We start from the raw sequence: 17,907 nt of genomic DNA, 5'->3' as shown, positions 1-17,907 counted from the left end.
GAGAAACCTAGGTCTTTAAGGTCTTTGGCTAGGGAGGTAGCAGTTTTATCCTTGGGGTCGTTGAATCCTAAGTTAAGGTCACCTATGAGTAGTGATTGAGTGGATTTGTTAAGGTTGTTGCCTAGGAGGTGGTTGACTTTATCTATGAAGTTGGTGGTTGAGCCGGGTGGGCGGTATAAGGTATTAATATTTATTGTGCTGTTTGGAGAGAGTGCTAATTTAACTGATAGAATGTCAAAATGTTCTTCCTCCTGCTGAGGTACGATTCTGATAGATAGTGTATCTTTGTGATTCTTGCATGATACCAGATTAGGTTTGTACCTCGTTTATTATTATAAGATAATGAATATTGATTGATTGTAAGATGTCAAGGAAGCATGTATTATTAGATGTCAGGCAAGGACCTGCTTATGTGATGCCCGAAAAGGACTTCTCATCTGTAGTCAAACAAGGATCGCCTGGATGCTGTGCTTGCATTATGGCAAGCAAGGATTGACTGGATGCTGTGCTTGCATGATGGCAGGCAAGGATTGACTGGATGCTGTGCTTGCGTGATGGCAGGCATGGGTTGACTGGATGCTTTGCTTGCATGATGGCAGGCAAGGATTGATTGGATGCCGTGCTTGCATTCTGTCAAGCAAGGATTGACTGGATGCCGTGCTTGCATGGTGGCAGGCAAGGATTGCCTGGATGCCGTGCTTGCATGATGGCAGGCAAGGATTGCCTGGATGCTGTGCTTGCATTATGACAGGCAAGGATTGGCTGGATGCTGTGCTTGCATGATGGCAGGCAAGGATTGCCTGGATGCTGTGCTTGCATGATGACAGGCAAGGATTGCCTGGATGCTGTGCTTGCATTGTGGCAGGCAAGGATTGCCTGGATGCTGTGCTTGCATTATGCCGGACAAGGATTGCCTGGATGCTGGGCCTGCATGAGGGCAGGCCAGGATTGACTGGGTGCCTGCATGATGGCAGGCATGGATTGACTGGATGCCGGGTTTGCATGATGGCAGGCAAGGATTGACTGAATGCTGTGCTTGCATGATGGCAGGCAAGGATTCACCAGATGCTGTGCTTGCATGATGGCAGGCAAGGATTGCCTAGATGCTGGTATTTCATGATGGCAGGCAAGGGTTAACTGGATGCTGGGCTTGCATTATGTCAGACATGGATGGATTGGATGCTGTACTTGCTTTATGTCAGGCAAGGATTGACTGGATGCTGTGCTTGCATGATGGCAGGCAAGGATTGACTGGATGCTGTGCTTGCATTATGTCAGGCAAGAATTGACTGGATAATGTGCTTGCATGATGGCAGGCAAGGATTGCCTGGCTGCTGTGCTTGCATTATGGCAGACAAGGATTGCCTGGATGCTGGGCTTGCATGAGGGCAGGCAAGGATTGACTGGATGCCGGGCTTGCATGATGGCAGGCAAGGATTGCCTGGATGCCGGGCTTGCATGATGGCAGGCAAGGATTGCCTGGATGCTGTGCTTGCATTATGGCAGACAAGGATTGCCTGGATGCTGGGCTTGCATGAGGGCAGGCAAGGATTGACTGGATGCCGGGCTTGCATGATGGCAGGCTTGGGTTGACTGGATGCTGGTCTTGCATGATGGCAGGCAAGGATTGACTGGATGCCGGGCTTGCATGATGGCGGCAAGGATTGACTGGATGCTGTGGCTGCATGATGGCAGGCATGGATTGACTGGATGCCGGGCTTGCATGATGGCAGACATGGGTTGACTGGATGCTGTGCTTGCATGATGGCAGGCAAGGATTGACTGGATGACATGCTTGCATTATGTCAGGCAAGGATTGACTGGATGCTTTGCTTGCATGATGGTAAGCATGCATTGACTGGATTCCGGGCCTGCATGATGGCAGGCAAGGATTGACTGGATGCTGTGCTTGCATTATGTCAGGCAAGAATTGACTGGATGCTGTGCTTGCATGATGGCAGGCAAGGATTGACTGGATGCTGTGCTTGCATTATGGCAGACAAGGATTGCCCGTATGCCGGGCTTGCATGAGGGCAGGCAAGGATTGACTGGATGCCAGACTTGCATGATGGCAGGCAAGGATTGCCTGGATGCTGTGCTTGCATTATGGCAGACAAGGATTGCCTGGATGCCGGGCTTGCATGAGGGCAGGCAAGGATTGACTGGATGCCGGGCTTGCATGATGGCAGGCTTGGGTTGACTGGATGCTGGTCTTGCATGATGGCAGGCAAGGATTGACTGGATGCTGGGCTTGCATGATGGCAGCAAGGATTGACTGGATGCCGTGCCTGCATGATGGCAGGCATGGATTGACTGGATGCCAGGCTTGCATGATGGCAGGCAAGGATTGACTGAATGCTGGGCTTAAATGATGGCAGGCATGGGTTGACTGGATGCTGTGCTTGTATGATGGCAGGCAAGGATTGACTGGATGACATGCTTGCATTATGTCAGGCAAGGATTGACCGTATGCTGGGTTTGCATGATGGCAGGCAAGGATTGACTGGATGCCATGCTTACATTATGGCAGGCAAGGATTGACTGGATGCCGGGCTTGCATGATGGCAGGCAAGAATTGACTGGATGCTGTGCTTGCATTATGTCAGGCAAGGATTGACTGGATGCTCTGCTTGCATGATGGCAGACAAGAATTGACTGGATGCCGTTCTTGCATGATGTCAGGCAAAGATTGACTGGATGCTGTGCTTGCATGATGGCAGGCATTGATTGACCGGATGCTGTACTTGCATTATGTCAGGCAAGGATTGCATTATGTTAGACAAGGATTAACTGGATGCTGGGCTTGCATTATGTCAGGCATGGATTGACTGGATGCTGTGCTTGCATTATGTCAGGCAAGGATTGACTGGATGCTGTGCTTGCATGATGGCAGGCAAGGATTGACTGGATGCTGTGCTTGCATTATGTCAGGCAAGGATTGACTGGATGCTGTGCTTGCATGATGGCAGGCAAGGATTGACTGGATGCTGGGCTTGCATTATGTCAGACATGGATTGACTGGTTGTTGGGCTTGCATGAGGGCAGGCAAGGATATTTTGTGTAATGCCATAAAACAATTGTTAACGTACAAGAATGTTTCAAATAATTTCAAGCAAGGGTGTATTGAATGTATCATACGAGAAATGATTGTGTGATGTCATACAATTATTTCTACAGGCAAGGCTGATCATTTCTCATATAGGGAGGATTTATAAAATGTTATCAGAAGGAAACATCTTGTATGATGTGACACAAAGTGGGATGAACAGAACGCCTGGAGACTGGAGTTTGTAGTTCTCAATACAGGTTTATTTGCATAAATAGAAAGGTTAGCCCACATTAGGCATAACAAGAATAGTAAACCTGCTGGGCAACAGTGAAGCTAACAACAAGCAAAATCTTCACCCAGTCTCAATGATTCCCCTACTCTCCCACTATCTGAAACCACAGGGGCATTTGATGCAGTAAACCACTTGTTTTGTTTTGCAATTAGGTTAGATAAGGGGCATGTGCGTTCTCCTATCTTAAAGGGCCGCATGTTTTTGTAAATTTACATGCAATACAATTCCCACATGGGATGTGTCCAGTGATTGTTCGTAAATTCCAGAGGCCAGTCCATGGTGTGTGTTTCGTAAATTTAGTATGAACCAGTTTGTCTTGCAGATTCTGTGCCCGTTTGAATGCAAATCTGGGAGTAGGTTCATTAGGTAGACAAAGTTTGGCTAGAGGCTGGTATTTGATAGTTTTATCACTTGGAATGTGTTAAGACCATGTGTAATCACACATTTCATCTTTTCGTCATGTTCCTCGTTGCAAGGGGGTTTGGGAGTGAGTACGGCATCTCTGTCGGTAAACCTTGCCCATTGTGTGCGCACCTTCCTATGGTTTGTGTACTTTTCAAGCCATCTTTTATAAACATAGAAATATTTATAATATTTCATGTTTATAAAAGATGGCTTGAAAAGTACCGAATTCAAGCCATCTTTTATAAAGCTTTGCCAGCGGACAAAGACGAAATGGGCTCGGGGATCTGTGCTCTGCAGAGCAGATAGAACACTGAGCCGAGGCGTCTTTGACCCTCTGCGAACCCAGGGCTCTGTGATCTAATTAGATCATGCAGCCCCCAGGTTCACCGAGGGTCATTGACGGGGAGGGGAAACAAAGGGGCCATAACTTCCCTACTCTCCCACTTAATCTTATACACTCACCTTACTCACAATATGTGCACTCTTACACAACAGTACCACTTTCTCCAACAGATACCTTACCTTCACCACTCACTCTGCTAGACTCCTCCACGCTCTACTTCTGCGCCCTTCTAACACCTGGTCTTTTGGTCCACCTCAGTCCATGCCCCTTGACTTTAACTGAACTATTGACCGCCAGGCAAGCCCTTTCCACTTCCTCCTTTTATACAGCTCAGTCTGGACTGTAGCCATCTCTTCCCCCTTTCATTGGCTGCAGTGCACCTGCTCCCATGGGCCAATCTTTCACTGCCTTTTCCTCAGGGGCCGGGTTGTACAGGGAAAAATACATGAAATGTCCATTTCGCCCTGCCCCTTTTCCAATGCGGACCCGCCAGTCACAGCATACCTGGTACACAACCGCGCTGCACCAGTGCTGCCAGTGGTGAAAGTGGAAGAAAGGAACTAGTGGTACTCTGGCTGCATCCAAAAAGGAAGGAGTGGGGTGGTCGGAAAGATGGCGAGGGACGGGCAGGTTATGTGTGTCGAGCTGTGGCACAGGGCGAGTGACCAGGATCACAAACTTTGGCTGAAATTGTTGGATTTCAGTGTCTACAGTAATAATGTCTTATAGAGTTAACTTACAAAAAACAAATTGCATAATAAAGCCACATGACAACATGTAAATCCTTATAGCAACACATTGAGCCGAAAGAATACCATTGTGGCTTTAATTTTCGCATCCTGAATGGTAAACCTCAAGTCCCAGAATGCAAGATAATGACAACCTGAAAAGTCTAATTAACTCCACTGAACCTTCAGTGATTTAAGACATTAAATTAAAGAAGTTGTGTAATAAACAAGGATAGATATGAAGATTCTTTGTCCCAAACGTCCCGTTCGTCGTTATTCTTGATGTTTAAAACATTTGATAAGTGACTTAAATCAAGTGCATGTCAGGATAGTAGTCATCATGGATAGAAACAAATCTTTAAATGGATGTTTTGTGTTGCTCACCTTAACGATCACAGATTTGCCAGGTAACTGCTGCTTTGTGAGCTCTTTGAGTTGGAAATGTCCATCATGCATATTAACCGTTGTGTGTCTGCAACCTGAGAACCTTAACGACCTGCAGAGCCATGGATGGGGGTGTTTGAGGGGGGGGGCAGAGGTGGGGGTGGTGTGTGTGTGTAGCCGTGGCTTGGGAAATTGGCAGAGCATTAATGCCCAGACCAAGCTGGTCCTATGCGGGGCCAGGGACGCGTTTCTTGAGCCTTTGAACTAAAGGTACGCTCTGTAAATAGCAAATGAACTAGTGGTATGGCATGCCACTGATTTATATCACACTTCCATCTCTGATTAATGCTGAGGTGCAGCAGTTTCTTTGGTGTTTCTTCTGGTTGGTTAGATAGTTTCTCTTTCATTGACGGAATTTCTGATAATTGCCTCAGGAGGATAGCTCTGGGGCAACTTGCTCGCCTTGGAAGCAAGACAACACGGAGTAACACAGGTTCGATCCCCTGGGCAGCGCTTAGAAACCTCTGGGCATTAAGCACGTTATTAATAACCTATCATATCATATCATAATTGGGAGTCCTTGGCATGGCTGTCTCTCTTGTGGATTGGATGTGCATGTGAGTGAAGGAGTATGTGAGCAGGGAGATGTGGATGTTGTGGCTGGGGAGGTGTGTGAGAGTGGAGCGAACAATGAAGGGGAGCCTGTTACAGGGTCGGCTGTTGTTGAGGGCAGGGTTCTGAGGATAGGATTGACTCCGGTCAAGTTGAGGGGTTATGTTTAGCGAAGATTGGGAAAGTGAGGTGTTGTTGTGTTGCCATTGCATTTCATTTGCATCTAGTGGTGGGCCATTGATTCCTTTATTCGTTTATCATTGTTTTATGGGGCACCCATGTTGCTGCCACTCCTGTGGCTTAATGTTCTTTTCCATCGTTACATGCTGGATGGCACTGGTCATCTTTTAGCTGGATGTTTTTCTTTCCTTCTTGTCATTTCCTTATCCTGTGTTGTGCATTATTAAGAGGGGAGAAGTGCTGTAATGTAACCCGGGGCTAAGTGCTGTAATGTAACCCGGGGCTGTTTATTCCTGCCCATGGTTCCAGATTCCTAACGGTTAAAGGTTTGGTGGCTGTCTGGCCACAGGGTCCGTTTCGAGTGAAGAAACTCTTGTGGTTTCTCACCTCCTGGTGTCCCAGCCTCCTTATTCCACATCACTGGGCTTACAAACTCCAACATGATCTACTGTTCCCATCTAGCTCGCCCACGTTCCTCTCCCTCTCTACAAGCAAACATAACATCCCCCAACAACTACCATGCATGTACCACGCGCACACCTCCAGCTGTCCTCGTGAAATGTCCAATGAGCCACCACCATTTTCCCTACAACCACCATGTTGTTTCCTCGTGACCATTAATGCAATCACCCTAACATGTCATCATTAATGGCAAACACATTGCCCGGGAACCACAATGAACTGTTTATATGAATGATCAATTGCCAGATAGGAACTAAACCACCAGCAATGTTGCCCTGTGTACGTGTGTAAGTAACCTCGCTGTTGAGCCAGAGCAACGGTGCCCTATATTGTGCAACTTAATACAATGCTGTCATGGAGACTGCAGGGTTCACGTATATGTAAGTGTGGGGTACAGAGGGGTGCTCAGGCCGGGTGGGCGTTCCACGTAATACCTCTAACCTGTAGCACGCACTGCACGCACTGAGACTGGAACATCTCTTTATGGCGAAAGTTATGTGTGAACTTTTGAACTTGCTGTCAGCGGTCCTCCAATAAGAGAAGGTGCAGGTGACCCACCTGAATGGCCACCTTCAATTGCTTTCAATGTGATAGTTTTACAATTGGTTATGCAAAGCAGGCAGGGGTGGACTGGCCTATAGGGAACTCTGGAGACTCTTTAGTGTGGTAATCTGTTTTATTTTCACATTTTCTCCTAGAAAAAGGGTTGGGCTTGCTGAACATGTGTAATATGGGGCCACTTTGAAAATGAGTTCCAGGGCCTCTTTTGGTTCCCAGGCCACCCCTGAAAGCAGGTCATCCAAGAGTCATGTGTCGGAATGGTTCTTTCTGGAAAGAGTTGCAATGCCTCGAGGCTACAGGACGAAGCATTGGCCAGAACGGACAGTGTTGGGAGGGATGTAAATGATAAGGCGCGTGTGGCGCAGTATTCAGAGAGATTCCTGTGAGGCTGGCGGGAGAACATGTGAGCGCCTGGGGTGAGATAAAAATGGCAAGAGCCTGTAGGGGTCACGGAGAGATAACTGATGTTTGCTTGGATTTTCTCACGCAGACAAGGGATTCCTGCACAAGGCAGTCCTCGTGGAGGCCTCGTCACACATCATCGAAGAGATACAGCTGTTCCAGAAGCCGGAACCTGTGAAGAATCTCCGCCTCTCGGCTAAGAAGGTAAGGAACGTATACACTGACCATGTACGCGAGGCACAACAGGGCGGCTGGCATGCCTTGGCATCGGTGCATTTCCGTCTGGTCATTGGTTATGCCAAACAGGTGATAAAAAGAGTAGGGAGTTTACACAAAATACAAATGGAGAGGAGCCTGGGGGCTTTCCCTCATGTACAAGAAATGCAACAAATACCTAATACACAATGCATGAAGATGTGCACACGCGGATGTGAAGACGTGGAGCTCACAGCGGAAATGGAATTGCTTCTTTCTGGCAGGTGCTTTTCTTTTGGTGCTATGCCTATTGGGTGTACATAGGAGCAGACTCCTCGCCACATCAGCTCAGGGGCGTGGACCTGATTATTCCGAAACATGAGAAATGGAAAAAATACAAAGTGCCTCCAAACTTGTATAAGGTGTCTCGGAGAAACCCTACATCACCCACACAGCACAGCCTCTGAAAAGCCATAAAACAAGAACAACTTGATCAATAAATAGACAATTTATTGGGAGCGAGGCCTCTGGAACAAGGCCACGAGGAAGCACTCCTTGACTCCTCGGAGGCCTTTTGCCTCGCCTTCCAGGGAGCCCCATCCAACTATGGGCGATGCACCAAAGAGCAGGCAGAGGTGCAGGGCTTCTGCTGCAATGCACTCTGTGCCTAGGGTCTGCCATGGGCACAGCATTGCCCTCGCAAAGCACTTCTCACATTCTTGCACATATCCACCTCCTTGCTTTTTCAGAAGTATGGTCGACCAAACAGGACTGACATGCATCCATGCCATCACAACACATTCATCCCCAGCTGCATTTCTCCCTCCCTGTGATTGTAGCATCTATGTCCTGATTTATCATCTTTTTATCTGTCCCTCATTCCTTTTCTTTCCTGCAGCAGACCATGGTCTGCATAAACCTGGAGGGGGTCACAGCATGCCACGGGCAATTCTGGGTGCATCAAACTTACTATGGTGGTGATATGTTGCACTAGAAAAGCATATTAACATAAAATAAACAACACAAGGCATCAGAGAATCATAACGCAATTGTATTATTGGGAGACCAGGAATATCCTGCAACCCTGACAATCAGTCAAACTTACCATCAGAAACCTGCAACTGAGGTAGCCTTTCAGGAATGTTCCAGGCAACAACATGAAAGAGCAGTGCATCGAGGACGCCCTATTTCTGTTCAGGAACCAAGAATGCACGTCTGCACTCTTTCTCCTCTGCAGTATATCTATGTCACAATAACCGACCTCTGCACCTTCTGGCCATCTCTCCTCGGGAGGAATTAAGACACAAAGCTAATGGCCACCATTCTACCGGACTGTCCCCAAGGAGCCCAAGCAGGACCGAAAGTCCCCAGGGTAGGTCTCTTCCAGCCTGGCGTCAAAATTGCATCAATTTTGTCTGTAAACATCCTGGGGTGGTTTCCACTGACAATTCTGTGGCAAGTGCCAGTACAGAGAAACATACCCAAAGATCCCAGATCAGGACAAACTGAACACAGATGGAATGTTGCTGACCCGCCAACATATATCAGGTTGTCACATATTCTCAGGAAGGATTCCAGACCAATGCAGGATCAATTACTTGTATGAACAAAGTCTACCTAGTTGGCATCCCAGTCATGCAACACTCTCCTCGTGACCCTACAATCCATGTAACCCTCATCCCTTCTCCTGCCATCAACTCACAGGTTGCCTCGAGCCGTATCCTGCCCCCAGTCATCCTCCAGGCATTCCATTTCCACACTCACGAAAGGGACAACATAGAAAAAGGACAGCCATTCCCCAGATCATGGAAATTCAGCGTGACAAAGGCTCTGGGGTGGCTGACCTCCTTACTCTTAGACCGAACCTCCCAGCTTGGGTCCTTTCTCTCCACCAGCTCTCTCTCCACTTGTGGTGTCACCCAAGGCTCTACCCTCTCACCCTGGGTCTTCAACGTCTACTTGGCCCCTTTGGCCCACCTGATTTCCACCTTCTCTTCTAACTTACAGTGTTATGCGGATGGCATAGAGCTCTCTTTCAGGCTTCCCTCTTCCTCCTCTCCTTCCTCGCTCACTCATGACTGTCTATCTGTGATTGAGGAATGGTGCACCCCCAACGATCTCTGCCTCAATGCCAGTAAGACTGAGATCCTTCTCATTGGGACCTCTGCTCCCGCTTTCCCTCTCTCACTCTGGCCACCCGTGGGCCCTCTACCCTCACCCACCTCAGAGGCTAAAAACTTTGGGGTCACCTTCGACTCCCCTCTCTCCTCACATCATGGACCTTGCCAAGAAGGCCCACTTGCAGCTGCACCACCTCAGTGGTATTCTACCTTTTCTCGCTTTCCCCAAGAAGCTCACTCTCTCCAGATCTCTGGTTCTCTCCAGGCTGGACTACTACAACAGCCTCTTTCTCAATCTGCTTAACTCTACTCTTTGCCCGTTTCAACTAATCCAGAACAGGACTGCAAGACTTGTCATTGGCCTCAAGCCTAGGGACTGCATCTCTCCAGCCCTGAAATCTCTGCACTGGCTCCCGGTGGCTGCAAAGATCAAGTTGAAGACCCTTTGCATTGTCTACAAGGCTTTCTGGGGCAGGGGTCCGCACTAAATCCAACTCCCTCTGCCTAAAGACCTTCCTTCCAGAGCCCTTCACTCAGCTTCCTCAAACTCTCTGAGGGTCAGACGCTTCTCCAAGCAGAGCTTGGGGGATAGATCTCTTTCCTCTGCAGGTGCCTCCCTCTGGAGCAGCCTCCATGCCTCTCTCAAACTTACGCCGGACCAATTGAAGTTCTGGAAGCAGCTTGTGACCTTGCTTTTTTCCTCTAACTTCTCTCTTTCTCTTCCTTGCTAACCTTCCTGTCTGCCTGCCCTGACTGGTTGCTGTGTACCCTCAGAATCTCACAGGGTACCAGGCCCTTCCATGACCAGTCTTCCTGCACTGCTTCCTCGCACTAAGGGGTTCTAACCATAACACCTACTGCCCCCTGCCTTCCATGCACTTACCCAGAGCCGCGCTTCCCTGGCTGCACTTACGCAGAGCCATGGTGCACTTTCTCGTACCCTCTCCCTTGCACTTCCGCCTCTGTTTCCCCTTGCACTTTTGTTGTTGTACTTGTACAATCCAAAATGCATAAGTCCTAGTAGGATCGTTTGTCTTGTCTTCCCTCGGGCTCCCCCTTCCTTGTCTTGTAGCGCCTAGAAACACTTCTGTAAAAGCTGTGTTATGAATACCATATCGTATCATATCACTGGCCGGCGTTGGGTGGCAGCAGTGCAGTGGCCCTATCAGCTGGGCAAAACGATGCCGTTCAGGATTGGGACCCCCGAGAATGTATTGGGAAATTCTCTTGAGCACCACCCTGCAGGCCTGCAACATAACTGGGCCAGTAGCATGGGAACTACATCACCCATAATCCCTCTGAAGTTAAGTCAGGAAACACAACCCCCAGGCTCCCTATACAAGCAACACTTTGAGGGACTACCATAAGGGGAATATGGTACACGTTACCAGTATACCCTAATGTAAAAATAGGGCCTGGCTGATACAGGCTGCTGTAGAACCAACAGGACAAATAAAGGGGCTCCTTTAAGGGAACTTAGGAGGAGCTGGTCCCATGGAGTCGGCACCGCCTGTGTGCTCGGCTGTTTGCGGTAACCACTCTGCAAGCCACATAGGTCTGCCAAGATAAGAGGAAAGTGTGTAGGTTATTGGAGGAGGCAAGTAATTTGAGGGGCAAATCAAGATGGTGGAGAGAGAAGACTTGTGCTCAAAAGAGCGAGTAAGTGGTAGAGGAGACAGAGGAGGATGGTGTTGCTCGAAGGAGCAAATAAGTGACAGAGGAGAAGGATGGTGCTGACAGGAGCAAAGAAGTGCCAGGATAGAGAAAGGGGCAGTGTGGTCCTTAAAGAAGTGAAGAAGTGAAAGAGGAGGGGGTGGTGCTTGACAGAGCAAAGAAGTGACAAGAGAAGTGAGAGCTGGAAGGTGACTCCTGAAGGTGTGAAGAAGTAACAGAGGAGGGTGGTGCATGTAGGAGTAAAGTAGATTGGAGAGAAGAGGAGAAGGAAGAGTGAGCCAGAAGCGTAAGACAATGAGCAGGTGGCGCCCAGAGTGGCAGTGAGCCTTAGTGGGATAGAGGGCGATGTAGGCTCTGGAGGTTGAACAAATATAGTGGGGGCAGAAGGTGGTAACTGAAAGGGCTACGAAGCCTGGGGTGGGGAGGAGTACGGCAAATAGTGAGGGAGGAGAAAGGGGGACAGGCGAGGGGGTCCAGAACCAAGCACCAAAGGGGGTTCTCAAGAGGGACAGCAAGAGTATAGCCCTGCTCCTCAGTCTGCCTCCAAACTACGGACCACAGGACCGCGGCCGACTGGATGCACCCAACTGGGATCCACGGTCTGGGGGGGTGCCCCTATCCTTGGGCGCAGAGACGCCTGGAACCCTCACCGCAGGATGAAGGACCTTTTGTTCAGTTTTAAGACTTTTTGTTGGACTTTGACGCAAGGATCCTATTTACTTTGGCCCGTTGTTTGCTCCCTCTTCCCCTCGCGGGACCCGGTAAGCACGCCTGGTTTTCCCAGGCGTACTTACCGTGTCCCGCGAGGGGAACTCATAATGCAGCGGTACGGAGTGAACGGCGCCGGCACCTTTTACGGCGCCGTTCACTCCGTACCGCCAGGGTCGTAATGAGGCTCAATGTCCTTTGCGAGGCACATTCTTCTGCATATTTCTGAGCAATACATTGCTATGTACTGCGCATACAGTTTGTTGGGGTAGGCCTAAAATAGAATGCGTGAACGTAGACCACTTTGGATTTGGTTCCTGTTCCTATTGTGTCCGCCATTTTGTCTAGGCTTATTTCTGGTTCCACCAGGATGGAGAACACATTTGAATTCACCCTTTTCTGTGTTTGCAGGGAGTACTCTACGTCGGATACTCGAATGGTGTGCTGCAGGTCCCGCTGGCAAACTGCAGCATCTATAGGAGCTGCTTTGACTGTATTTTAGCCAGAGACCCCTACTGCGCCTGGGATATGAGGAGCCAGACATGCTGGGATATACGTGAAAGCAGCGAACAACCGTAGGTATTATCCCTCCCCCAATTGACCCGTAAAATGCGGGTTGCTGCTCATTCCTGCCTATTATTTATATATGGCATATTTCAGGACATTTACATTTAAACAAGACAACATTGCCCATATAACAAACACCTGCGGAGTTCAATTGCGCAGAGTGTGTGCATTAGAGCAACGTTGGCCCCTGTACAAGAATTCAATGCTGTATTAAGAATTTGAATGGGATTATGCTTTGCTCTGGTAAAAATGTGGATGCCAGATGCTGCGGTGCCAGTGCATTTTTTATGTGGTATGGGTTTTAGGAACTGCATTGAAAGTCCATGCATGCAGTACAGGACTTGCATGTGCACACAAGCATGATAGTGCACGTTTAACAGGAGCTGTGTGATCAAAGAGAGGTTCAAGACTGCACATGAGTGTGTTTATAGGCTCCAAGATTACCATATATCCTCATTGTATATGTTCAGGGGTACCTTACCACTTGCAAAACAGGTGTTCGCCCACACTGCCATCCTGTTACAAATCCCTGATACCATAATAATATAATCATTTGTACCTATATTTGGCAATTTAACCATCAGATCTGTTATAAAATGAGCCTTTTAAAATTACATGGTATGGAGAGAAATATCATACTAGGCAAGTGGTAGTCCGTGATATGTGTGTGTATATATATGGGATACATTACTCACCGTAATCGTATTTCTGATGCTTGTATCTGCTTAGATTCACATGCTATGCATAGGCCGACATCTAGTGGAAGCTACAAAACCCGGCGTAATGCCAAACTTTAAACAATCAAATAAATTAAGCAACTTGGTACAGCATATTAATATGTTGATCTCTGTGGCACCATGTAGAGGTATGCCTATCACCACAGCCCATTAATTCCTCCACACAGCTCAAAATCACATTACAAAGTGCAGAGAAATGCGTGGAAAATCTTGCCATTTCACACAGATGATCAGAGAAAAATGAAGTCGAGGGATAGCAAAGTGTATCTGGGGTTTGGTTTTAGAAGGGGCCCAGGGGGTGAGTGCAGGGTGTTGAGGAGATGCTGGGGGCGGGGAAAGAATTTGAGTAATTTGAAAGAGAGATGTGCATGCTAGACACCGTCCTTAAGCACTAGCTTTGAGACTGTGGCTACAAAGGGTGGTTCTATTTGCCAGAACAGATACATATATATGCCTTTCACCATACGGTCACTACTGTGGGACGGTGTCCTAGATTAGGGACAATGTGCCGTGAGGTTTTTGAGTTTGGTGAATAGGGAAAGTGCAATGCAAAGAGAGATTGCATAATGTACAGTGCTCTGGACCCAGACATGCTGGTTTATTAGGCACTAAATTGCACAAAATACGCTCATGCCTCACAATTTACATACAAAACAAGTGCAATACCAAACTTTAGACAGTCAAATAAATTTGCCAACTTCAGTATGCAATCAAAGAATATAAAAGCAAAAGTAGATTTTTCTTGGCGTTTTGCTACATTGCGAGCATGCTACTTGAAAGCACAAGCCCCAATGGAAGGGGAAGTAGGAAAGAAACAAAACTTGCATTTACACATACCTGCACTTTGCGCTCTGCCATGGAAAGTGACTAAACGCTGCCTGGCATGCTTGCATGCCAGTCAGCGTTTACTTTTAATTGTGAGTTCCTCTTGACATGCTCACATGGCAAGCGGCGCTCACAATTACAAGTGAACCCTGCCTGACATGCTGGCAAAGTATTTTTGGGCAGGGTTTAATTGTAACTGTAAAATCTGCTTGCCAGCGTTTACCATGGATCCCTATGGGGTCCGCTTGATCTCCACCATTTGCACAGGCATGAAAATCCATGCTGGCGCAAATGCAGGCGCATTTGTATGGTGGAGAGGAAGGATGTGGCCCAAATCCAAGTTGTCTTCTGCTCTCCTCTCCCCCATACAAACGATAGAAAATGCGGGCGTGGTGTGAACAGAAGGCATTGCAACCTTACTCAAGGCTGTTACACTTGCATTCACGTTACGCCACTATAGAAAATGAGCTCAATTGTGGCTTAAACCCTGCAGGATAGGGGATTCCTGGCTGTGGCAGAATGTAGCCACATATGCAGTTTCCACCCCTGCATTAGCAGTTTTTAAGTGGAAGAACAAAGGTCGTTCACTGGAAGACATTCCTCCTTCCCCCCACCTATTGCCTTATATTGCATACCTGTACCTATATGTTTACTTGTGTATTGGCCACATCGCATGATGCTGCACTCGAAGATTCCAGAACAATATGAAGTGTTTCAAAATGTAGACAAAAGATTGAAAGCTTGTAAATGCATTTGCGCTCCTCCTAAGATAAACTGTATAGCGGACTGAATCGTATGTTAATGTTATTTTTTGATTCTTCCTTAGGCAATCTTTTGTGCAAGACATAGCAGCTGGAAACCCCAATGTGAGCTGCGTGCACGTTGCAGGGAAAGGAAGGGCGGTCCGGCCACCGTCCGTGGAAAACCCAAACACCGCTCTGGTGAAAGGTGAAAGTTGCCCGAGAGGCTGGCCCTGTTTATGTTTTACTGTTAGCAAGGGACTTGCCAGAAGCCTGTATTTCTCTCTCAAGAAAGGGCGAGAGAGGGGAGGACCGCCAGCCCGTTAAACCAGGTAGCTGGGGTCCCCCGTCATTAGCCTTGTGCAAGGGGCTGCGTGGTCCCTGCTTAATATTTATTACACTGTCATTGCAAAGGAATGCAAAAAGAGGGGGGCACAACTATAGCTCACCGCAGTAAATGCCATTATGTCACGCATAAGTGCATTTAATTTCTTATACCGCTTTCCAGTAGCGACTGGTGAATTTAATTGGAGGGGGGGTGGATATTTCCCACAAGTATGCCAGAGTAACTGAGCATAGAGGGGCAGCCTAAACCAACTAAGGTGGGGGGGAGGGGGGGCTTCAGAGGGTGGGGCACGGGTGGGGTCTTCCTCAATAGATATGTATTGAAGTAGGGGTTACACCTGGGCATTATGCGGTGCACTTTCTGTGAAAAATTAGGTAAAATGTCATACAGATTGCAAATGGTTTCGTTGGGGAACTGCAATCCAAAATAGATGCAAGACACCAGCAGTGCAGAGGAGCATTTCCCAACACATGTACATGATGCCTTTGCCAACAATATCTGCCTGTATAAAAACATATTCACGCTGGCTGTGCCCATATGTTTCCATGCTGGCTGCACCAACGCATGCCAGTATTCCCATATGTGAATGTAATCATGTTAGCTTTGCACCTAATGCCAATGATGATTCTACAAAAAAACAAGTCCAAGCTGGCTCTGCCAATATATGACAGTATCCCCACTTAAGAACATACTACTGTTAGCTTTGCCATGCCACTATAAGAAAACATGTCACAGCTGGATGCACCAATGCAGGCCAGTTTAGACATGTAATGACACTTATAATGTTTGTTTTACCCTCAATACCTAGTAAAAAGAAATGCCATAACACAGTAAGAAATTATAACAATATTAGCTTCACCAAAATATGCCTGTCTAGCAATGCAAGGAATAAGTTACTTACCTGTAACTCCATTTCTCCAGTGTTAGATCTTTCATAGAGTCACATGCTGTGAATATTCCCTGTCGTCAGGCTGGGAATCCTCCGTGACATTGTGGCTGCACCACAATCTGGCCTCCCTCAATCTGATGGCCTGGCTCCTATCTTCTTAGAGTCTGGGGTTCTGTTCCTTCTGCAAAATTGCCAGGCGATCCTGGCCAGGGCGAGAGCCCCATCCACCTTTAAATGCTACAAGAGCTAGTGGAAACGTTTTCAAGAATGGTGCAAAAGCCAGCGACTGCGACCTCAGACCATGTGACCGCAGTATCTGTTGCCATATCTGTTGTCCCTGGCTCAGTCTGGTTTAGCACACTCTTCCATTAGGGTGAACCTAGCTGCGATCTCCAGGTGCCATCCTGTGGTCTCACGGGTGGTGAAGGAGATATGCGTGGGCTATCACAGTGTTTTCCACCTGTCTGTCGGCCAGCACCAGCATCGTAGCTCAATGTGCTACTCGCAAGACTCATGAAGCCACAGTTTGAGCCCATGCACTAAGCATCTATTAAACATCTTTCCTGGAAAATGGCATTCTTTGTGGCCATTGCTTCGGCCAGGCGAGTGGGTGAAATCCAGGCATTTTCCATAAAACACCCTATTTGATGTTTCCCAAGGAGAAGGCAGTTCTATGTACTAACCCAACATTTGTGCCGAAGGTGCCATCTGCTTTCCGTCCAAACCAGCAAGTGGTGGTGCCTTTATTCTTTGGCACACCAACATCCCCAGCAGAGAGAACACTGCATACGCTGGATGTGGTGCACATCCTCAAGTAATAGGTGGCACGTATTAAGTCATTCTGTACAACGGATCATCCGTTTCATTTGGACCTTCTGGGCCTGGGAAGGCTCTTTCAAAGTCTTCCACTGCAAGATGGATTGCTGCCTGCATGTCATTCTGCCATCAGCAAGCTGGTAGAATGTTTCCGAGCAGGACCCAAGCTCACTCTACCAGAGCAGTGCTTTTCTCTCGGAAATCCCCTGCCTCACATCTGCCGTGCAGCCACCTGGAGATCGGTGCATACGTTCACCAGGTTCTACTGTGTCGACAGACATTCTGCAGAAGAGTCTAGAGTCAGCCAGTCGGTTCTGCAGAGCCTTTTTGTATGAGGTGGGTAAGTCTCAAGTGGTAAGTTATGCTGGGATCTTGCCTCCGCCCATGGGTATTGTTGTAATCCTGCTTTTTAATCTATTCAGAGCATGTGAAGCTATGAAAGATCCAATGCTGGAGAAGGAATATGTTACTTACCTGTAACTTTGGTTCTCCAGCATTGGTATCTTTCATAGATTCACATACAACCCTTCCACCTACCCCGCATGGCTTCTTTTGGCTCTTGCTGCCACTCAAGTGTGCTGCCAAATCTGAAGATGGCCGACAGGGGAAGAGCTAAGGGAAGGGCTCCTATTGGCTGTGGGCAGTATGACCCATAATGACTATGATAGAGCACAAAAGTGACTGAAAGTTTTCAGTTTAAGTTTAAACTGCTTTATGTTATTGGGTGTTCCCAGCCTAGCAATGGGGAATATTCAGAGTATGTGAATCTATGAAAGATCCAATACTGGAGAATAACATGTATCATGCTTGCTTTATCATAGATGCACATTAAAAAATGCCATGCACTGGTATTTCCAACGCCCCCACCGAAA

General features: G+C 47.8%; 1 protein-coding gene across 9 annotated transcripts in view; it reads left to right on the top strand.

Moving 5' to 3' along the window:
* Window positions 1–17,907, top strand: part of SEMA4A (semaphorin 4A) — a 733,849-nt gene that overhangs the window by 701,726 nt on the left and 14,216 nt on the right. For all 9 annotated transcript variants that reach the window (XM_069607120.1, XM_069607124.1, XM_069607119.1 and 6 more), the window contains 3 exons: window positions 7,507–7,622; window positions 12,527–12,690; window positions 15,071–15,192. In XM_069607120.1, coding sequence (XP_069463221.1) covers window positions 7,507–7,622; window positions 12,527–12,690; window positions 15,071–15,192 — 402 coding nt within the window. The remainder of the gene's footprint in view (window positions 1–7,506; window positions 7,623–12,526; window positions 12,691–15,070; window positions 15,193–17,907) is intronic.

Source organism: Ambystoma mexicanum, chromosome 1p (genome assembly GCF_040938575.1).
Source record: "Ambystoma mexicanum isolate Mex_15411 chromosome 1p, UKY_AmexF1_1, whole genome shotgun sequence".
NCBI lineage: Eukaryota > Metazoa > Chordata > Amphibia > Caudata > Ambystomatidae > Ambystoma > Ambystoma mexicanum.
This window is presented reverse-complemented; position numbering and strand designations above follow the sequence as displayed.